Source organism: Aotus nancymaae, unplaced genomic scaffold (assembly GCF_030222135.1).
Source record: "Aotus nancymaae isolate 86718 unplaced genomic scaffold, 86718_ANA_hifiasm-v0.15.2.pri h1tg000043l, whole genome shotgun sequence".
Lineage (NCBI taxonomy): Eukaryota > Metazoa > Chordata > Mammalia > Primates > Aotidae > Aotus > Aotus nancymaae.
Genome location: NW_026988457.1, coordinates 244,340 through 269,244, shown reverse-complemented (window position 1 = coordinate 269,244; position 24,905 = coordinate 244,340). Strand labels below are relative to the sequence as shown.

Sequence of the window (24,905 nt, the reverse complement as noted above, 5' to 3'; positions counted from 1 at the left end):
TCAGCTTCCGTTATTTTAATGCAGCTGTCCCCCGCAACCATTTTGGCACCAGGGAACTGATTTTGCCGAAGACAATTTTTTCACGGACTAAAGGGTGGGGGTGGAGGGATGTTTTTGGCAAAATTCAAGTGCATTACATTTACTGTGCACTTTATTTCTATTATTATTATTACATTGCAATATATAATGAAATAATTATACAACTCACCATAATATAGACTCAGTGGAACCCTGAGCTTGTTTTCCTGCAACTAGACAGTCCCATCTGGGTGTGACGGGAGACAATGACAGATCATCAAGCACTAGATTTTCATAAGGAACACACAACCTAGATCCCTGGCATGTACAGTTTACAACAGAGTTCATGTTCCTATGGAATCTAATGCCACCGCTGATCTGACACAAGAAGGAGCTCAGGTGGTAATGAGAGCAATGGGGAGCGGTGGTAAATAAACAGATGAAGCTTTACTTACTCGCCCACTGTTCAGATCCTGCTGTGAGGCCTAGTTCCTAACACTGGTCTATGGTCCAAGGATTGGGGACCCCTGTTTTAGTGGAGTCTGGCTTTCTTACTCATGAGGTCTTCATCTACTACTTATTTTTCTAGGGTAAATAAAATAATTTTTGAATACACACAAAGTAACGAAGCTAAAAAGGTACAATTTACATAACATGAAATCCTTCCCTCTCCTTCCCCCATTCATTTTTGCCCTCTGGTTCCTGTTCCTTCCCCTGTCTTAGAACATTACTGACTGACTCTGATAAGAAATCTTTCTTTCTGGGCATGGTCTTCCTTTCTTGGTCTTTATATTCATATTTCCTCTGGAGCCACCTCTTCATGATGTTTCATGATTCTTCTTTCACTTCATCGCCAGTCCTTTGGTAGCTCTTTCCTCCTCTATAATCATGGCTCCTTTTCGGTCGACTCTTCTACCTCCTTAGCAAAAAGCCACACTGCAGGCCCCTTATCACTATCTGTCACTCCACAGATCTAGCTGTTCATCTAAGGTTAAGAGTTTATCATTGATTTGCTTCCAGTAACTACTGAGGATATACAATCTACTTTTTCTAGCTTCTTACTAGAGGTTAAACTATCTATACCTATAAACAAATGTCAGCAAGCATCAACTCCAGCTAATACAAGGTAAACTCATAAGCAAAACATATCATAAAGTACTAAAATATTCCAGGTAAAGTTAAAGAGGAAAAAACAAACAAACAAACAAAAAAATAAAGTACTAAAATAAGAGCATGGATATAATCTAATTTCTGATTAAACCAGATTAGACCAAAACTAGAGTTATTAGTAAAGCAGAACTAGACTAATTTGAAGAGTTGAGAAGAAGGGACTAGACTTCTCACCTAAGTTAGAAAATGTAACGCTTTTCTGCATCACAATAAAAAGCTGCAGGAGGGGGTGAACCTCATTAATAAGAAGGACTTGTTACAAGAAAGTACTATAATTTCCTCTTTAATGTAGACATACCATTCCAGTTAAAGGTGCTGGAGTTGTGTCTGTATAGAAGTAAGTCGTCCCACCAACAGTTTCCTTTTGGATCACCTGACCAGAAGATGGAGTCTGAGAAACAGGATTATTGACAGATGTAGAGGCACTAGAAGGCACCATGTAACTTGCTGGATTTGGAGTGTGACTTCTTCTTCTGGGAGCAGGAGAAGTATGTGGAGTAATCTTGGGGGAATGAAGAGGGGAAGACCCAGCAGACAATGACATTCCTAAAGAAGATGTAAAAATGTTTCTTAATGGAGCAATAATTGGTTTTAGAGAAAAAAGCTGGACAATAAAATGCAAACATTCATTTGGAAGAAACATCATCTTTGGGATCTTAAGTGCAAAGATGAAGGAAATAATTTTATCTTGATTTGTTGTAGAAAAAGTGCTGATTAAAGCAAAGGTTCGAATGTAGTTATTTCCAAATATGTTAGCAGATTTATTGCAAGAATAGTCTCCTCCATATCAAGGTTTACATCAGAAACTTTAACAGCAAGAATGACCAAAAATTTAATAAATTAACAGAAGAGTAGGAAGTAACGGAATTGGGACTCTTTATAAAATTACACCTTTTATAAAAGAAACACTTTTATATTTCATAAAAGGCATAATTCCTTTTTTATTAAGAATCATTAACAATACAAACAGCACATTCCCTAAAAATATTATAGTATTAAAAATTCAAATTATCTAGAGAAAAACTACTAGATTTAATTCAGCCAAATATAATTAACAAAATCATTTGAAAAAGAACAAAAAATAAGATGAAATACAAAGCAGCTTAAGTGCCATTATTTTAAATATCAAGTAGTCTGTTGTTTTGATGACTTTTTGTCATTAACTTTAAATAGGCAAACTGAAAATTTCTACCGATGCATACTTTTAAAAATTAGGCCAATTGATACCACTATGTTCTAGTGAACAACCCCAACTAGTAAGAAACATTATGTGCAGAGCACCCTCTATTACGAGTTTATTGTGGAGAAAGGGAAAGGACAAATGTCTTTACCCTTCAGGAGATTCCAAGCTAGCTGAGAAAAAAAGACCAGGTCACATGTAAAAGACATAAAATGACTTTAAAAAACCCAAATATAAACCAATATACTACAAACTACATGCATAAATGCTGATGAAAAGCAGATTAATTAAAACCACATAGAGTTAATCAAAGGCTTAATGGAGGTCATCAGTTCTGAGCAGATTGAAAACGGTATTTAGAGCAACAGTTACCCTTCCTGAAAAAATGAACTTATCCAGGAACTGTTTTCTGGCTATTTGATGAATGCCTAAAAACCTTCACCATTGAAATAATATGCCATCTCACAATCCAAGAAAAGAGTTACCAAAAATCCCTCTGGTAACAAAATTATGATTAACAGGGATATGAGTTTCAATTTCTAATAATTCATAAGACACCAACATGTCTTCTGAAAACATATAGGTGAACAAAAATAAGCAGAGAACTGAGGTAATACTTTTCTCTGGATAGCCCTCTAAACTTTCTGAAGAGCCTCAACATAATTATTTCTGATTTTCTGAGGAACTAAAGTAGGCAGGTGAGTTAAGTCAGGTTATAAACACCACAGGACATACATGCAAAGAAAACAGCAAAGCCAAGATTCAAACTCAACTCTCCAAATTCCCAATCGAATACTCCTACTACTATAACACAATGTCTACTGTATTGAGATTAAAATAGGATAGGAATTCTCGAATTATGTCTTAAATGTGTGTAAAAGAAATTTAAAAAAACACCAAACTCCTTAAAAAAGAATATGAAGCCAAGTTACTATATTGATATAAACCGAACTTTTATTTTACTTTTTAAAACTATTCCAGAGCTCTGTTTCTATCTAACGCTAGATTGTAAATTTAATTAAAGATTAATCCATACAGCAAAAAGTATATTTTTGCTATTATCAATGTATAAAAACTCCCTACTCGTCTAATAGGAAATGTATTTAGACAGCTTTTCCTAAAGCTAGTCTCTTAAGACTTTCCAAGATAAAACTCTCCAAGTCACCAAAATGAGTAAATTTGTTTACCATCATCACATTAAGTAACACAAAAGAACTACAATTCTTGAACTCTTTCCATGTTTCAGGCACTAATCTCCACATCCACCAGTCTACTTAATTCTCACAACCACCCTGTGAGGTAGGAATACCATATTTATTTCACAGAGGGGAAACTAACTTAAAAGATCAAAACAATTACTGTAAGGACAAATATAGGTAATTCAGCAACAGAATCAAGATTCAAACTCAGGTTTGTTTCCAAAGTCTGTGCTCTCAGCCAACATGCTTTATGGTTGCCCAATTCCTAAGTCTTACACACACACACACAAAAACAGGAAATCAATTACATGTTTTACTAGCTTTAGTATGACTACTGAAGCTAATGTGGGGAGGGGGCTATGTGCAGCATGGGCTGAAGGGAAAGATTCTGACATCAAAGTAGGTATATAAGGGAGATAAAAAGTAGAATATCTCTTTAAGGCTGAGTATGTGGAAAGAGATTACCATAAAAACAATCTAAGGTGAGTTAAGACAGAAATTCACATATAGTAGAATTTGCACTATAGAGCATCAAAGAGTTCTCTTAAGAATTCTAAATTTTGTGAAGTTATTTTAATATAAAGTTGTAAAAAGAAAATTTGAGTTCATCTCTGAACTGAGGCTGACTGGAGTTACTTAAATACATTCAAAATGCAAGCTGGGTGCAGTGGTGTGAGACTGTAGTCCCAGTTACTTGGGGGGCTGAGGCAAGAAGATCACTTGAGCCCAAGGGTTTGAGGCTGCAGTGAGCCATACAGCGACCATGAACAGTCACTGTGCTCCAGCCTGGGCAACACAGTGAGACTCTGTCTCTTTAAGAAAAAAAAAAAAAAGGAAGAAAAAGAAAAGAACATTCAAAATAAAACATGTACAACAGTAAGCATCACTCCTTGCCATAAGGATAATAGGATATTTGAATTGCATAGGAAATTAAAAACTAAATTATTGAAATACCTAATCTAATCACAAAAGGCACAGCTTTGTGTTGGCTGTATAATTTACAAGTGTGTTAATAAACTGAGTAAAATACCTACACATCTTCGTGGAGAGAGTTATTCTGTATTTAGCATTATGAAGACGATACTAACAAGATACCCATTCTTAAGTGCCTACATACAATACTAAATTATAAACAGCAACAAAGAGTAGATCCACACTATAGGAACAAGTAGTTTAAAATAGTATGCTGAATTAAAATGAACAGATTCTGTTAAAATTAAGAAAAGCTGACTGAAAGTTTAAAATTCTTAACTTAAAATGACATCTTCCATCGCACATTATTTAATATTTAACCACAGGAATCTTATGCTAAAAGGGTTTCAGGAAACCATTTGATGTAATAAAACTAAAGGTCTTCTCTTAATAATGAGGTACATCAGATACACTGTAATAAAAGTCTGTTCTTTCATTAGAAATTTCATGTTTCACATATAAATATTCTCGTGTAATTCCAATCTTTTCATATAGAGCAGAAATATGGCTACCAATGGTTATTGGAAACACCCTGATATTAACTAGCACTCAATCAACAGAATTACTAAAGCAAATACAGTAATACATAGAAGATCAGCATAAGAAACAATCTAGAAGAATGAAAATTTGCATTTAAAATACCCTAAATTAAGAATATTTCACTTTCGTATTCCATTTTTTGTATTAATTTTTGTCATTTACCCTTGAAATGACATTTTAATGATATCAGTATACAATAATTATAAAACTTAAGTGAATATGCAAGCTGAGATATTTAAAAGTAATATATAATAAATTAACTGCTTTAGGACATTTGAAAATTAATTCTCAAAAGTACCTAATTGAAATAAAAGTAAGAAACAATACAGGAATGTCCACTGGAGAAATTAACAGGAAATGACAAAGAAATGAGATTTAAAAAAACTTTAAGGCTAATTTACAGAGGCAAAGCATCATTTTTTTTTTTGGATGACACAATTATATTTCTGGAAAACCTAAGAGAAACAACATAAAAGACTCCTGCAAATAATTACAGAATTCATTAGAGTAAATGATTACAAAATTAACATATACAAAATCAGCACCCTTCCTGAATACAACCAACCAGTTAGGACAATATTATTTCTGGAAAATGAGAGACTAAACTAACAGGGACACCCTCCCTCAATTCCTATCAATGTTATAAACGCACAGAACTGTGAGATAAAACACAACACCCCAACATTTAAAATATACCTGAGATTAAAAAACAAACAAAAGAACAGGCCAGGCACGGTGGCTCATGCCTATAAGCAATATCAGCACTTTGGGAGGCCTAGTCGGGCAGACCACCTGAGGCCAGGAGTTCAAAACCAGCATGGCCAAAAGAGCAACACCCTGTCTCTACTAAAAATACAAAAATTAGCTGGGCGTGGTGGCATGCCCCTGTAACCCCAGCTGTTCAGGAGGCTGAAGCAGGAGAATCGCTTGAACCTGGGAGGTGGAGTTGGCTGTCAGCAGAGATCATGCCACTGTACTCCAGCCTGGGTGACAGAACAAAACTGTCTCAAAAAAATAAAGAACAACAAAAACCCCAAGAGTAAGAAACTAAAGCAGAATCTGAAGCCAGGAGATCATATTGTGGAGTTTGGGGAATTATAAGCTAGGTCAGATACAGTCTCTACAAGCTGAGTTTCTAGGGCCCACAAGGGTACATGAAATGTGGCCTTAAGCCCACAGAATACAGAAAATGAAACTAAAATCCCTGTGTAAAACCAGGACTCTGGAAAAGCTGTAAAAGCAGTAAAATAGGACAAAACCATTTCTATCAGCTCACAGACCCAAAAGGGAAGCCTGTCTGAGGAAGAGAGATGGAGAAAAAGGAGAGGAAGGTTGGAGGATTGGGGTGATGTCTTAAGAGAAATGGAATCTCCATGCCTGTTCCATGCATAAATATAAGAGAAAAAATCCACATGAAATTCCATGTTACAGGAATCCCACCAAGAAATCAACACAATACTCCACTTGCTCTGGAAAAACCCTTCAGCCATCTTGCTGAAGCAAACACCAAACTATTTTGATGAATACTTCCACAAAATGACAACATACAAGACCCCTCCCCAGAAAATAATCCCATTTAAGAGAACTCGAACATAAGAACAAGCATGCAGAACATACTTGAGAACTGGCACCCCAAGAACAAAGAGCCTGGGTAACAGAACCTATAAAACAGATTATAAAATATAATTACTACTGAGGTGATTAAGAATATGAAAGAAGTGACAAACATCACAAAAGAATAAGGTATTTGTTCTTCTAAAACAGAGTGCACTGGCTCTTTAAGAGTGCCAACATATAAGCATTAAAATTAAGTAGATAAATCAAAGAGAGAGACAGTAAATCAGAAGACAAATCTGAGGAAGTTACCCAGAAATAAAACCGGAAATATGAAAGAGTACGTAAAGAGATACAAAATAATGAAAATGTAAATATCCAAGAGAAGAAGAAAATAATATTAGAGAAGCAACATTTGAAAGAAAAGATTTGTGATTTTCAAGAACTAGCTCAGAACATAAATCCTCATTCAAGAAGTCCTACATAAGAGTTCTCAGCAGAGGCTGGGTGCAGTAGCTCAGACCTGTAATCTCAGCATCTTGGGAGGCTGAGGCAGGTGGATCGCTTGAGGCCAGGCATTGGAGAACAATCTGGGCAACATGGTGAAACCTCATCTCTACAAAAAATACAAAAAATTAACCAGACGTGGTGGTGTGCACCTGTAGTCCAGCTACTCAGGAGGCTGAGGTGGGAGGACTGCTGGAGCCCAGAGAGGCTGAGGGTACAGTGAGCTGTAATCGTACCACCGCACTCAGGCCTGGGTGTCAGAGAGAGGCTGTTTTTTTTTTTTTTTTTTTTAAAAAAAAGAGTTTTGAGCAAAATAACTCCCTTCTACCAATTATACAAAAATGTCGCATGTGAAAGACAAAGAGAAAATCTTAAAAGTTACCAGAAAAGGGACAAATGATCTAACAAAAGAAAAACAATTACACTAACTGTATCAGCAACACTAAACAATATTAAAAGAAGAAAAGATAACTGTCTACTTGAAATTTATATACAATCTACAAATGAAGAGAGAAAGACATGTTTAAGGTTTGTCACTCACATCTCCATGGTGAAAGAAATATTAAAGCATCAACTTCACCAAAAAGGAAACTCCCTCCCTAAAAGGCATGGAATGTAAGAATATGTGAGAAAATCTGAATAAGCTCTGACAGTAAAAGAATAATAAAAGTCAAAGTATAACTAAAATTCGAGACGACTAAAATACTGAAGGGGACAGGAAGGCTCAAAGTCATTAAAAATTCTTATATTAATATTTTTACTGCCCATCTCTTCAACAATTTCATACTTAAAGCATGAATAGTAAAAATCTAGCGGTGACCACATGCAACAGAAACAGAAACATAATATACAACATCTAATACCTACTGCATAATATACAAAAATTACTTCAAAATGGATCAAACCCTAAATATACAAAATACAACAAAGAAAACATATGTATAAATCACCGTAACCTTTAGTCAAGCAATGGTTTTTTAAGATTCGACAAGTATTGCCAGTGGAGCAAATGTAAGAAATAAATAACAAACAAATAAATAAAAGATAGGACAAGTAAAGCACAAGCAACCAAAAACATTTTTTTAATTAGGCTTCATCAAAATTTGAAATCTTTTGTAACGCATAGGAAACTATAAAGAAAGTGAAAAGGCAACCCATAGGAGAAAACACTTGCATATCATATCTTTAATAAAGGTCTAATATGCAATGGTCATTTCAATAGATGTTGAAAAAATATTTGACAATATTTAACATCCCTTTGTAATAAAACTCACAACAAACTGGGTAAAAAAGAAATTTACATCAAAACAAAAGCTATGTATCACAAACCCACAGCTAATACCATATTGAATGAGAAAAATTAAAAGCCTTTCCTTTGGCCCAGCACTTTGGGAGGCCAAGTCAGGAGGATTGTTTGAGCTCAGAAATTTCATACCATCCTGGACAAAGTGGCAAAACCCCATCTCTACTAAAAATACACAAAATTAGGACATGGTGGTGCAAGCCTGTAGTCTCAGCTACTCAGGAGGCTGTGAGGTGGGAGGACTGCTTGAGTCCAGGAGGTGGAGGTTGCAGTGAGCCAAAATTGCACCACTGAGCTCCAGTCTGGGTGACAGAGTGAGACCCTGTCTTTTTTTTTTTTTTTCTCAAAAGAGTCCGGGCGTGGTGGCTCACGCCTGTAAGGCCAACGCAGGCAGATCACGAGGTCAAGAGTTAGAGATCATCCTGGGCAACATGGTGAAACCTCATCTCTATTAAAAATACAAAAATTAGCTGGGTGTGGTGGCGTGTGCCTGTAATCCCAGCTACTTGGGAGGCTGAGGCAGAAGAATCGCTTGAACCCGGGAGGCAGAGGTTGCAGTGAACCGAGACTGCACCACAGCACTCCAGCCTGGTAACAGAGCAAGACTTCGTCTAAAAAGAAAAACAAACAAAAAACTCTTTCCTCTAAGATCTGAAACAAAACAAGGATGTCCATTTTCATCACTTTTATTCAATATACAATACTGGAAGTCCTAGCCAGAGCAATTGGGCAATAGAAAAAAAAAAAAAAGGCAACCAGATTGGAAAGGAAAAATCTAAATCAAAGTATCCTTGTTTGTAGACAACATGATATTATATTTAGAAACACAAAAGACTCCACCAAAAAACTGTCAGAACTGATAAAGTTTCAGGATATGAAACCAACTTAAAAAAACCAGTATCATTTATATATGTCAACAGTGAACAACCTGAAGAAGAAATCAAGAAAGCAATTCCATTTACAATAGCTACAAAAAAATATAAAACATCTAGGAATAAATTTAATCAAAGAAGTGAAAAATCTCTACAAGCAAAACTGATGAAAGAAACTGAAGAGAACACAAAAAAGTGAAAACTATCTCACACTCATGAATTGGAAGAATTAATATTGTTCAAATGTCAATACTACCCAATGCAATCTACAGATTCAACACAATCTATCAAAATACCAAGGACATTCTTTGCATAAATAGATTAAAAAATCCAAAATTAATATAAAACTACAAAACCCTGAATAGCCAAAGCAATCCTGAGCAAAAAGAACAAAGCAAGAGACATCTACTACTTGCTTCAAAATATATCACAAAGTAACAGTAACCAAAACAGCATGGTACTTACATAAAAACAGACGCACAGACCAATGGAACAGAACAGAGAACGTGGAAGTAAATCAACACATTTATAGGTAACTAATTTTTCATAAGGTGCCAAGAACACATATTGAGGAAAAGACAATCTCTTCAAAAAAGGGTGCTTGAGAAACTAGAGAACCACCTGCAGAGAATAAAGCTATATTCCTTTCTCTTACCATATGCAAAAACCAAATCAAAATGGATTAGAGACTTAAATTTAAGACCTGAAACTATTAGGAAAAAAAAAAATTGGGAAAGCACTTGAGGACATTAGTCTGGGCAAAGATATTTTGGGTAAGATCTCAAAAGCATAGACAACTAAAGCAAAAATAGACAATTGAGACTATATTAAACTAAGTGTCTGCACTGCAAAGAAAACAATCAACAAAGACAATCTGCAGAATGAGAGAATATATATGCACACTATCCCTTCATCAGGAAATTAATGATTAGTATAAAGAACTCAAACACCTCAATAGCAAAACAAACAAATCCAAATAGTCCGATTTTAAAATAGGCAAAAGATCAGGATAGACATTTCTCAAAAAAAGACATACAAATGGCCAAGTTATACGAAAAAAGTTCAGCATTATTAATCATCAGGGAAATGCAAATCAAAACCACAATGAGATTATCATATTACTCCAGTTAAAATGGCTTTTATCCAAAAGACAAAAATAATGAATACTGGTGAGGATATGGAGGAAGAAGAACATTGGTACACTGTTGATGGGAATGTAAATGAGTACAGCCACTACAGAAAACTGTATGGAAGTTCCTCAAAAAAACTAAAAAATAGAACATATGATCCAGCAATCCCACTGCTGAGTTTATACAAACAAAACAAATCAGTATGTAGAAGAGGTATCTGCATTCCCACATTTATTGCAGGACTATTCACAACAGTCAAAATACAGAATCAACTGAAGTGTCCATCAATGGATGAATGAAGAAAATGTGGTACATACACACAACAGAATATTATTCAGTCATAAAAAAAGAATGACATCCTGTCATTTTCGGCAATACAGATGGTATTGGAGGTTATTATGTTAAGGGAAATAAGGCCAGGAACACTGAATGTTCTCACTCATATGCAGGAGCTTAGAAAGTAGATCTCACAGAGGTAGAAAATAGACTAGTGGTTACCAGAAGTTGGGAAGGGTTGGTGGGTGGGGGACTGAAAAGGTTGGTTAATGGGTACAAAAATACAGTTAGAAGGAATAAGATTTAGGTTCAATAGTATAGCAGGTAACTACATTTAACAATTTATTGTATAATTCAAAATAGGTAGAAGAGAAAAAGTGAAATATTCCCAACACAAATGTTTGAGGTAATGGCTATCCCAATTTCCCCGATTTGATCATTATACATTGTATACACATATCAAAATAACACACATACCAGCAAGCTATGTATAGCTATTATGTATCAATTAAAAAAAAAGGCCTACTATGAAGAAAAATATAAAAACCACACAATGATTAAAAAAATCAAACAAGTAAATTAAAAACTGGACAAAGGATTTGAATAGACATTTTTCCAAAGAACACATATAAATGGCCAATAAGCACATGGACAACTCCTCGACATTTTTAGTCATTAGAGGCACAGAAATCAAAGCCACAATAATATACAGTTTCATACACACTAGGATGGCTATAATCAATTGCTATGACCTGTGCAATTCCACTACTAGATATATTACGCAAGAGCACTAAAAACATACGTTGGCACAAAAACTTTTACACAAATGCTCATAGTAGCATTATGCATAATAACCAAAAAGTGGAAATAACCCATATGTCTATCAACTGATAAGCAGGTAAACAAAATATGATTTATCTACATAACGGAATATTATTCACCTATAAAAAGAAAGCAAATACTGACATACACTACAACATGGATGAATCTTGAAAACATTAGCTGAACAGAAGCCAGACATAAAAAAGCCACATATTATACGATTCTACTTTTATGAAATGTCCAGAATAGGCAAATCTATAAAAAGTCAGAAAATAGATTATTGTTTTCAGGGACTGGAAAAAGAGAAAAATGGGAAGTGTTGGTTAACAGATACAAAGTTTCCTTTTGGGGTGATGAAAATGCTGTGGAATTTGAATTGTAATGGTTTCTTAATCTTTTGATATATTAAAACCTACTGAATTACACACTTTAAAAGAACTGATTTTATGGTATATGAATATCTCAATAGAAATTATATTCAAATCATTACTTAGGGATATGGGAGACGGATCAAAGGGATCAAGAAAACTATTAATCCAATGTGGGAGGAGTGTTGTGGGGACAATGAAATATAATGTAAAAAAAAAAAAAAAAAAAAAGGAACCCATTTACATTTACTAGCAGCAACAAGAAAAGATAATATTTGTTGATATAAACAACTAGAACTGTGTAAGACCTGCATGAAGAAAACATAAAAACCTACTGAGAGAAATAACAGATTACTTAAACAAAGGAGAATAAACACTCAAATTTGTTATGAAGATGTCAATTCTACCCTAAAATAATCTAAAATTATGATGCTAGTTCAATTAAAATACCAACAGGATTTTAAAATATTAGCCAAGCTAATTATATCTATGTGGAGAAAAAAAACCATCAAGAATAGCAAAAAAAAAATTACTGAAAAAAAGGAAAACAATTAAGGATGAGATTGCTGAAAATATAAAAGAAACACAAGATAAATTAAAAAAAAAAAAAAAAAGAAGCTAGGCGTGGTGGCTCATGCCTGTAATCTCAACACTTTCGGAGACTGAGGCGGGCAGATCACAAGGTCAGGAGATCAAGACCATCCTAGCCAACATGCGAAACCTCGTTTCTACTAAAAATACAAAAATTAGCTGGGTGTGGCAGTGCACGCCTGCAGTCCCAGTTACTTGAGAGGCTGAGGCAGAATTGCTTGAATTCAGGAGGGAGAGGCTGCAGTGAGCCGAGATTGAACCACTGCACTCCAGCATGGGTGACAGATCAAGACTCTATCTCAAAAAAAACAAACAAACAGAGAAAGGAATGAAGAAAAATGCAGGCCATATCACCACTAGACGTTGAAAAATGATCAAACCTATGGTAATGAAGGTAGATGTTTGATAGAGGCTCATATGAATAGTGCAAAAGAATAAGCACCAAAACTGATCTCAAATATATATATATATGTATATATACGTATATATATATAAAAATATATATTATATATATATAGTAAGTATAACATAAAGGTTGTACTTCAAACTTAAGGGGAGAAGATGAACTGCTCAATAGTCAGATGTGACAACTTGCTAGCCATCATTAAACAATGAATTGAATAAACAAACATGTTTATATAGATAAAATCAAAAAAGTGAATCTCCCTTTCATTCATTACACCTATAGAAATTTCACATGAATATTCAGATTGAATAAAAGTTTAACATAAAAGAATTCTGAGTAATTTTTAAAATATGCTGTTATTAAGAAACAAAATCCAAAATTCAAAAAATAAAATGTTTGTCAATTTAACTTCTTCAAGAGATAAAAATTGCTACAGAACAGAAAAAGGTATTTGCAACACTTAATAAAGTACTAGTCTACTTAACATATAGTTCTTAAAATCATAAAGAAAACAGAAAGCAAGTAGTGAAAATGAACAAATTATACAACTAGCCAGTTTGCAGAAAAGAAAAATGCCTCAAACATAAAAAGACGCTCACATGTGGTGTTAATTAAAAATCTGCATCTTTTCTGAAAGATTCCATGTTTTAAAAAAAGAACTAAAGAGATACAAATTAAAAGTGGCTCACTGTTGGCCTCTTCTCAGATTGGCATAGATAAAAAAGTTTAATTAGACCATTATTAAAAGGGTGAGTGGAATATAAATACTGTCATAGATTTCTGGTATCTTTATAAGTCAATGGAGCAACATCTACCAACTAAAACATTTTCATTAATTCAAAGGGTAAGCAATTCAAACGCAGACAGACATAAATGAAAAATAAAAGCTGTGAACTCCATAAAAGTGAAAATTTTTGTCTCACTTATGTTTTTGGCCCCTAAGAGTCACTGAATAAATGCCTCATGAATTAGTGTCAAGGTTTTAAATCCATTCCAGTAAAATCTGGAAGAAATACTTGTTTCAACCAGAAATGTTAAAAAGTTATCCAAGTACATCTGAGATTCCAGAGTAAAGATCATCCTATATAGGGAAATATTAAAAACATTCCTTTTAAAATCAGTAACAAGACAAAAATGTCAACTATGAGCACTTCTCTACAACATTGTACTAAAGGCCCTAGCCAGCAAAACACAGCAGGAAAAAAGGCTGGAAAGGAAGAAATAAAGCTGTCATTGTTTGCCATAGTCCAAATACAAGAGTCTACAAAATATCAGAAATAAGAGTTTATCAAGGTGACCAAATATAAAAGTTAATCACATATTGAAACACCAGAAATAATCCAAAGATTGTTATTTTAAAGACATCAATTATGATACCAGTGAGTACTACAAAGTATCTCGTATAAAGATGCAAAATCTAACAAAATATGTTTAAGACCTAAACATGGATAATTACAAAACTTTGTAGAAAGACATTAAAGACAACCTGGAAACTGGAAAGGGAGAAACCATCCATGTTCATAGAACGGAAGACAATATTGTAATGAGGATTCTTTTCAAATTCTCTAAAGATTAACAGGCCTTCTCCAAAGACACCACGATGCTTCCCACATCAAAAAAGCTTCTTCCTCCTCTCGTACATCAACAGCCATATTTGCCAACACCAAATACTCTAAACCTCAACCTCACAGTAAATTCTAGTTCATCCTTCAGAAATATCTTCTTACTTGATGAAGATTTTCTTGACACTCATATTTAAAAATTATTCCCATCACTTTGTTTCTCTTTACTTTTTTGCTGCCAATACCACATGTGACTCAATTGTTCCATAGGGAAGAACTGTGCCTTAATCATCTCTGTATTCCCATCTACACATGTAAATGGCACACTGTGCAAATGGGAAATTATTCAGAAAATTATTTTGTTGAAAAGAAATGGATGTAGAGGTAAAGATTTCCTCTTTTCTTGGTACCAACAACCGAGATGCTAAATACAGCAACAGCTATGATCATCAAATTGTCTGGAATGACAAAGGCCATCACCAGAAGTACTAAGTATAACAAAAAGCTGAGGCAGAAGAAAAGCAAATGGTCAAGCTATTAAGCAGTATATATGTCAGTCAATACTATTTTAAAGCAAACATAAAACAACTGACTGGACACTATGAGAGAAATAGAGGAATGTGAAAGAATCTGGGGTGAAGGACATTCTTCTGACAAAGTCTGATTACTCTAGTGTGTGTTACTTTTTCTAGGTCAATGCAATCTGGGTAAACCTAGGTTATTTAAATAGTTTTAATGAAGTTCCAATAACCAAACTAAATCTTCAATGATAAACTGTCATGTCTGACTATACTGAAGAGAATGATTTAGATTAGAAATTAATAAAACATGTCATCTTGAACATACATCAACTTGAGAACATAAGAAGCATTATCTTCTTAATAAGAAGGCCAATATCTAGGGCTTTTGCCATGAAAGAAAATCATACTAAGGAACTTATATAATCATATTTAAAATAGAAAAAACAAGCTACCACTACAAATACTTATTTTATTCATGTTTAACCAAATTCCCCAAATCACCCCCCCAAAATTAAATAATACATAGTTATAGCCAAAAACACAGACACTATGTTTATATCTCCAAATTATAAGAGTCCTAAACATGTTAAGAATTAACAGTCTCTTCTTTGACTTTCCTAATGATTCAAAGAGTAGAAATAAATAAATTGCTCCCAAGTTGAGTCTGATGAAGCCTCCCTCACAATCCCCACCCCTGCCACCACCACTTGCTACTCCAGTGCTTCAGAGACAAGCTTTGTTTCTTAGACCATTTCTAACACTGGCTCTTCTTAGCAGAAGAATCTGAGTTTAAGGAAGGTATTTCAGTATAATTACTATTGCAATTAAAGTTTGAATGTCATAGAGTTATTTGCAATTGATACAACCTGTCAAAAAAATTCCCAAGTTCTAGATGTCTATACTGTATGCAAATACAGCCTTCCACTGAAGAGAACTTTCTTTTCTTTTTCTTTTCTCCTTTTTATGAAACAGGGTCTCACTCTGTTACCCAGGCTGAAAATCAGTGGCGCCAACATGGTTCACTACAGCCTTGACTTCCCAGGCTCAAGCAATCATACCGCCTCAGCCTCCCTAGTAGCTGGGATGCCTGGCACATGCCACCACCCCTGGCTAATTTGTGTATTTTTTGTAAAGACAGGGTCTCACCATGTTGCCGAGGCTGGTCTCCAACTCTGACTCAAGCAATCCTGCCACCTGAGTCCCCCAAAGTGTTGGAATTACAGGCATAGGCCACCACACCCAGCCGAAAAGGAAAAGTTAACAGTAGACACAAATAAAGATATGACTGGGACAAACAAGCCACAGGCATATGTATGTTTTAAACGTGGATCTAATCCCAGAATAGAGTGTACAATATAAAACCAACCATTACACCATCAAAAAAAAAAAAAAAAAAAAAAAAACAGAATCAGAAAGTAAACACTAAAATAATACTAGCCTTTACTTCTTTCCTCAAAATAATTTCATTTTTCAATCAAATTCACCTTTGCAGAGAATATCAAATCTGGCAAAAAATGTTCCTAATCAGAAGTATCAAGCTTAAAAAGGTAGTAATACAGCTAATGGTGCTAAAGCTGAATTTTCTGCAAACTCATTTGTTTAAAGCCCAATTTTCCAAACTCTGCCGTGATGGGTGATATTTGTACTTCTAGCCTAATCAAAGATATTTAAAGAATCTACTCAAATACTGGCTAGGTAATATGCTCATTGCTCCTATATATTTTAAATCATATCAACTTTCAAATGATTAAAATAAAATTTATATATTTCATAATCTTTTAACTTTTAAATAATAAAATTATATGTGTACCACACAGACACAGCTTTGGGAAAGCATTTCCTATGTCATCACACAACGTTTTTTTTCTTTAAAAAGACAATCCACTGCATCCCTGCGTAATTATGACCCAGAAAACTAGGGTACAAAGATTTTTATTCTGTAGCTTAAATCCCTGTTTCAGATTAAAAATAAATTTAATTAAAAATTATAATTAATCTCATTTCCTCAAAGAGTAATTTTTTTAAAAGCCCATAAAATTTTAGGATAAAAATTAATTATATCCTATTAATAAAATAATGGATTATCTAAAAAGCATGTTAGCCATAAGCCAAAATATATTCACTTAACTAGTAACATATTTACTATTCAAATTAAGTTCCATTAAAACTTAAAAATTCTAAGCCACAAATGCATACTACCTTTGCAAAGATAAAATACTCCAAGTGTGAAAAGGTTTACTTGAGAGAAATGTTTATAACCTCATATATTTAAAAAAAAAAAAAAAAAAAAACTTGGATTCATAAGTAGACTGCAAAGCTTCTATGCTGACCTCTCAGTACATACAGACTCTTGCTGGCAAAAAATAGCAGTAAAATTTCTCTACTTTAAAGAACTGTTCAATGAAGTTTGACAATAAAATAAAAACGAAGTCAGTAAGAATACTGATGTTAATTGCCAGAACTGATTCCTTCACAAACCCTGTTTTCACAACAGCAACCCCGTATGATTAGGGGAATTAAAAGTTGCTGAACTCAACAATCCCCTCAGTTAAACAAACAGACCCCTCATAGAGCTGTCCAACGCTGCCCAAACTATCCATCCTTTAGTCGAATCAGTCAGTTTCATGAATTGTAGGATTTATCTTCAAGTCCAGTGCTGACTCAGAGGGTAGCTTGTTCCCTAGAGAAAACAACCAACAAAAATCAGAACAGCTACTGCTCATAAGCTCTTTCAACACCCAAGTGGAAAGGACAAACTTATTGGGTCTAAAAAAATAGTTCAACTTCCTTTCAACTACAGAAGTAGCCAATGAACCAAAGGCATCTATATGCCATCGGCAGTTCTTGATTAAAGCTTTCATTCAGTTACAGTGAAACTGTTAAATAGCTAACAAAGTTTATAGGAAAAGCTATAGTATAAATCATACAGTTTCTCACTGGGAAGAAATATGAAGGGAACATAAATGGAAAGTATTCTAAGGGCCAAAGCTATTTTTGTTGTATTTTATCTTTGAAAAGTCACTTTCCTAGTGTGTGCTAGGGGGAGGAATGGATTAAGAGTCTCCACCCAGAAGCAGTTTAGATGTCTAGAGTAACTTTGCTTAATGCCATACATGAACTAGTGAAGTGTTACATAATTCCTTAAATTCAAGGCTCTGATTCACTTGTTAAATAAAATATTCTGAATCAGAAGATTAAAAAGAGTAACAGGATCTGTTTCAAGACCTGAATAGTGACTTGCCTTCCTTATTATGTCTAAAACAAACAAACAAAAAAATCAACATGCATAGCCTTTGAGATTCAAGATATGCTATAACAAAACAAGGGAGCCTTCCCATTTTATGAAGTAGTGGTTTTGTCTATAATAACATGCTGTTACGAAAAAAGAGGGAAAAAAATAAGAAAAGGAACTAAAGAGTTCAAGCTAATTTCAAAACACTGAAACACAATTTATTCATTTTGTATGAATTAAATTTTTTTTAATTTTTACAAAATAAACACATTACTCAAGCCTGCATCCAGACAGAATCAGGAAGGTGACCAATACAACTTTCCATTTTAAAAAAAAGTATCAATGCTATTAATCAAATGAATATATAGCATAATCAAAATAATCTTTCTCATTTCCAAGTTGTAACATGGACAAATCTTGATTCTCAGCCATAAACTCAGTGCCTGAGAGCTCAGGCTTGTGAAATACAATATAATAGTGACCATGCATTGTTTCGAAAATTGTACTCATTTGAATTTAGGCATCTCATATTTTGGTTAAGTGGGTTTTTTTATTTGGTTGCTTGGTTTTTAATGCCTTATTGATTCCTCACTTTCCCAACCTTTCTCAAAGGGGTTCCAGGGGGATTAAGCACCAATGAGCTAAACACCCACTGTATAATAAATGGCACCTGATGAATATTACCCTTTTAGAAAATGAGAAAATAATCGCTTATATCACTTTTCTGTATTCTTTGGCTCAAATGAGGAATCTCAGCTAAGAAAAGCTGCAGCCTCCCCAGCCTCCTTAATCCATGTACTGGTAAATTCCATCCTACTGAGAAACAGGCCACCGATGGCAGTGGTTTTAAAACAGTATTAACTAGAACCTTAGGCTTCCAGCAATGCCTTGGGGTTTCGTAAATGCCTGATTTGAATTTCTATTTATTTGCTTTTCTACTATTTAAATGAAAAAAAAAACCACAAATGCAGGTCCAAATTAATATGCGTTCATGTTTTAACATACCAACACCAATATACTTAATTTGTGTTGGGTTAGGATATTTTCCTGCAGACCTCAATGTAAGGCTTCTCTCTCATCACCCTTGTGCATATATATGGATTTTTTAAATTAGGAAGGTAGTGACTCTGCAATAATCTTTATTTAAATACACGTGTAGTCAGATAAATTTGAATACATGAGTGCACATCTTACCCATGGGATTCATGATTTTCCTATTACTATATGATTAAAAATATAGAAAAGGAGACTTTAAGAATAGGACGTTAATTATTATTCTTCACCCACCAATTTGAAGCTATTATTTTCAAAAAAATACCATATAGCCTTGTTGTTCTCACTGAATAACTTTATGAGTTAATGTAATAAACCTGACCCTGTAAATTCCAGCTTTATCTGCTTTATATAACTTTAGGCTTGGGGGTTTATACATAGACTTCACAAGAGTATTGCTATTTTTTTTTAAATGTATGAAAACTAATGTTCTAAGCTCTAATTAAGTTTTGGTACTCCTGATTCACAGGTTCTCTAGGGGCAGAAATGATAATTAAGTGTTAAGATTTGGCTGCCTGCTCATTTCTGAGTTCCTGTGATACAGGTAAGTTCCAACTCATCTTTCCAGTCTTATTATCTATTAGTCTCTTCTCCCGACATTCTGACAACCCTCAAGAAACAATATGCCAAACTCTGGGATGCTAATGGCAAATAAAACTGTTAAAGATTTTAAAAGAGGAGCATCAGGTACTTAACATGTTTAAAAAAAAAAAAAAAGAAAAAACTTTATCTACCTCTAGGCCATTTTCCATTAATTTTTCCATGCTCCAGCCCAATCTAACCTTTTCACTTGCCTAGCAATTCTAATTTTAAAACAAAATTCTACTCTTTGGATATAATTATTTGAAAAGATAAAACAAAAAGAAACTCCACATAGCAAAAGCAGGTACTAAGAGCCTAAGATAGAGCTCTGTAAAACAAAATAATCCATATGATCTCAATACTTTAAATAGTCATGCAAATTCATCACTTTCAGAAAGCTGGTATTTAACCAATGTGCACTGATACCAAGGTATGATTTGTTTCTAAGAAAAACAAAACACAACACTTTGGGAACCCAGGTAGGAGGATGAGAGTCCAGGAGTTGAAGACCAGGCTGGGCAACCTAGGGAGACCCCATCTTTACAAAAATAAAAAGAACCCTGCTCTAAGCCTATGGCTTGGTATTATGCCTGAGATTTTCTTCACAGATGTTCAGTCTTTACCTAGTTCAGATTAAACTAATTTTTAAAAATTCACTGATTGAGGCCAAGTACGGTGGCTCATGCCTGTAATCCCAGCACTTTGGGAGGCCAAGGCAGATGTCTCACAAGGTCAAGAGATAAAGACCATCCTGGCCAACATAGCAAAACCCCGTCTCTACTAAAAAATACAAAAATTAGCTGCGCGTGGTGGCACATGCCTGTAGTCCCAGCTACTTGGAAGGCTGAGGCAGGAGAATCACTTGAGCCTGGGAGACAAAGACTTCTGTGAGCCAAGAGCAGACCCCTGCACTCTAGTCTAGCAACAGAGCAAGACTTCGTCTCAAAAAAAAAAAAAAAAAAAAAATTCTTGATTGAGAACATTTCTCTCTTTTATGCTTAACTGATTAAAACAAATAGAAAGAAACAACAAACTTCACTGATTCTCAACTGCCCATGTTTAAAACAGATTAAAAAAATCTTATCCATCCTTTAAAACCCATCTCAAATAGTTTCTCTTCTGTGAAACTTTTTTCCTTTATACCTTCGTTCAAATCAGATATAATTAAGCTTCCTTTAAATGTTCTGGCATTTTGAACATTTTTTACTCTAGATGTAAAGGAGTATATGTATTTTCTCAAGACAAAAAGAAAAAAAAAGGGGGTGTGTGTGTTAGAATTCCGTGAATTTTTAAAAAATATGGATAACTCTTTCCCATCTTGCAAGATGGCAGGTGAAAAAGTTGAGAAGCCAGATACTAAAGAGAAGAAACCTGAAGCCAAGAAGGCTGATGCTGGTGGCAAAGTAAAAAACAGTTACCTCCAGGCTAAAAAGCCCAAGAAAGGGAAGCCCCATTGCAGCCGCAATCCTGTCCTTGTCAGAGGAATTGGCAGGCATTCCCGATCTGCCATGTATTCCAGAAAGGCCATGTACAAGAGGAAATACTCAGCTGCTAAATCCAAGGTTGAAAAGAAAAAGAAGAAAGTTCTTGCAACTGTTACAAAACCAGTTGGTGGTGACAAGAACGGCGGTACCCGGGTGGTTAAACTTTGCAAAATGCCTAGGTATTATCCTACTAAAGATGTGCCTCGAAAGCTGTTGAGCCACAGCAAAAAAATCCTTCAGTCAGCACGTGAGAAAACTCCAAGCCAGCATTACCCCTGGGACCATTCTGATCATCCTCACAGGGGCAAGAGAGTGGTTTTCCTGAAGCAGCTGGCTAGTGGCTTTTTACTTGTGATCGGACCTCTGGTCCTCAATCGAGTTCCTCTATGAAGAATGCATCAGAAATTTGTCATTGTCACTTCGACCAAAATTGATATCAACAATGTAAAAATCCCAAAACATCTTACTGATGGTTACTTCAAGAAGCAGCAGCTGTGGAAGCCCAGACACCAGAAAGGTGAGATCTTCAACACAGAAAAAGAGAAATACGAGATTACAGAGCAGTGCAAGATTGATCAGAAAGCTGTGGACTCACAAATGTTACCAAAAATCAAAGCTACTCCTCAGCTCCAGGGCTATCTGCGATCTTTGTTTGCCCTGATGAATGGAATTTAGTCTCACGAATTGGTATTCTAAATGTCTTTAGAATCTAATTAAATAACTGATTACCTTTAATACATATATATAAAGGCTGATGCTTCAAATCTGATGTTAGGTCCTAGATGGGGACTAGAGAATTTATATTTTCAAAGCACCATATATGATTCTGATCTGTAACTACATATGAAAGCTCATTGGAACCACTGCATGAAATCAAGCACTGAGCAAGGTTCTAAAAACTCAAGATATTGAGAATAAGACCTAGGTCTAAACTCACACACTTTACACTCTATTATAAAGCTCATTAAAATGCTTAAAAATGTTCACTCTTAACTGTAGCTCTCCATATGTGATCACAATAAAGGATAAAACACCCAAGGAACATTTAACTTTAGTGGAGGAAACAAATATGTATAAAACTAACATGAAGGTCAGGCACAGGAGTCCACGTACGTAATCCCAATACTTTGGGAGGCAGAAGCAGGAGAATCATTTGAGGCCAGGAGTTTGACCAGCCTGGGGCAACATAGTGAAACCACAACTCTATGAAAAACATTTCAAAATCAGCCGCGCACGGTGGTGAGTGTCTCAAGTCCCAGCTACTCCAGAGGGTGAGGCAGGAGCTCAGGAGTTTGAGGGTGCAGTGAGCTACGATCAAGCCACTGCTCTCCAGCCTTGGCTACAGCCTATCTCTAAAATATATATGTATATGTATGTATGTATATGTATATATATACGTGTGTGTGTGCATAGTTAAAATATACGTATTTTAATATATATATTTAAATGTCTTTTATATATGTATATGTATATAAATGTGTGTGCATATATATTTTAAATACATTAAGTACTTTAAAACATTTTAAATACTTTAAAACATCAGGGAGATTACATATATTTAAAATACTTCAAATATATATGCACACACATATATATACATATATATTAAATACAAAAATATTAGAAATTATGATACTTAACACACTTTAAAAAATACATATGTCTTTCTCTAATATATATGTATGTATATGTGTGCATATATATTTAAAATACTTTAAATGTCTTTAATATATATGTAAATTAAAATAGCGTATATATACGCACACATATATATTAAAGACAAAAATATTAAAAAATTATGAGATACTCAACACACTATAAAAGCAAAGAAATGGGAGATACTATAATGCCTACAGAAGTAGAAATGACTTCCAGAAAAAGACATTTGACCTAATCAATAAAAAGTAGGCAAAGGTCTCAATAAACAGGAGAGCCTTCCAGGCAGCATAAAGACCAAGCAAAGGCACAGAGATAGGCAAAAGGTTGACCATGTTCTATACATATTCTTAAAAAACAGGAAGTATACTTAATAAGAGAGTGAGGTCCTAACATGAAGTAGAGTTAAAGGGACTAGGTCTATTTAGTCAGAAAAGAAAGATGGTAGTATTTTAACAGAACCTTCAATTATTTTAAGGAAGAAAACAGGGAAGAGGATGGAAAATAATGGTGGGAAACTTCCTTTACATTGTTAGTCAAAGGCCTTTTTTTATAAGTGACATTTTAGCAAGGGCCTAAGAAGAGAAGGAACCAGCCATGGGAAGCATAGGAGGAATGACACATGCAGAGAACATGAGTCAAAGGAGCTTGACATTATTTGGGGAATGTCAGTAAGCCCAGAACTAAGTACACAAGGGAAAGAGTGACAGGTGAGATTATAGATATATAAAACAGATTATTCAGGCCATTGTAAGGGGCTTGGATTTTATTCTAATGACAATTTAGTCATGATTTGGTCTATACTTAAGATTACTTTTGTTATTATACAAAATAGGAAAGGCAAGGATAGACCAATTAGTCTCTTTGAACAGCGCATGGAAGAGGCTATGATGGCAAGAGTAAAAAAGAAAAATAGAAGACAGTTCAGAGACACAATATGAAAGCCAAGTAGATATGGAAAATGAAGAGCACAAAAATAAATCTTGGGTTTCTTGTTTAAGAATCTTTCAGAAATTGGGCTAAAATGAAGGTTTTGAAATTAAAAACAAAGAAGAAAGAAAAATAAAGAATACTTAAGAGGAAGATAATCAGTTTACTCAACTTCATAAGAGCCCAGACAAGAAAAAGCCTTAACTCAGCAAACAGAATGTAGGGTAAGAATAAATTCTAAAATGAACTGAGGTATGAAGGCAAGTTAGTTTTCTTCCAATTATTAACATATGGAGGCCAGTAATCTAGCACTTTGCGGAGGGCCAAGGTGGGAGGATTGCCTGAGCCCAGAAATTCAAAGCTGCAGTGAGTTATGATCACTCCACTGCACTCCAACCTGGAAAAGAGAGCAAGACCCAGCCTCCTAAAATAATACCACCACCACCCACATGGAACTGAAAGGATGAGAAAGGGGGAGCCTGTTCTCCCTCTCTGTACCAGACTACACTAGTGCTTCTTCACTGCCTCAGTTCTCCTAAGGTACTGGTTCTTAAATAGGATTGGACATCACAATATCTGAAAGGCTTTCTGAAAGTAGACTACATTGTATAGAACTAAATGAAAAGAAAAATGGAGGATCTGGATGAGAAACTGAATTGGTAGGTTTAGGGGTCCTGGTCAGCAATGTATATTTTAAAAGCATCTCGGGAAGTGCTGATATGCATCTTTGGTTAATTTTTAAAAGACTAATATGAAACCAGTATTAATGCAATACAACAATTTTTGTTGAAATGAATTACTTTTCATTAGACAAAAATTTTAAGTTGCCACTATATTCTTTTTATAGAAATACAAAGAGAAAACATCACGGAGATTAGATTTTAGAAAGACTATAAACCTGATGTTTGCCAGTGAAACCATAAAAGCCTATTTCATCTCTACACTGATTTTATGATATCCTGAGGTAGCGCTACAAC

At 34.6% G+C, this 24,905-nt stretch overlaps 1 protein-coding gene across 4 annotated transcripts in view; it reads right to left on the bottom strand.

The window, feature by feature from the left end:
- PAN3 (poly(A) specific ribonuclease subunit PAN3) overlaps positions 1 to 24,905 on the bottom strand; it is a 166,183-nt gene that overhangs the window by 41,212 nt on the left and 100,066 nt on the right. For all 4 annotated transcript variants that reach the window (XM_012471065.3, XM_012471067.3, XM_064361715.1 and 1 more), the window contains exon 7: positions 1,487 to 1,734. In XM_012471065.3, coding sequence (XP_012326488.1) covers positions 1,487 to 1,734 — 248 coding nt within the window. The remainder of the gene's footprint in view (positions 1 to 1,486; positions 1,735 to 24,905) is intronic.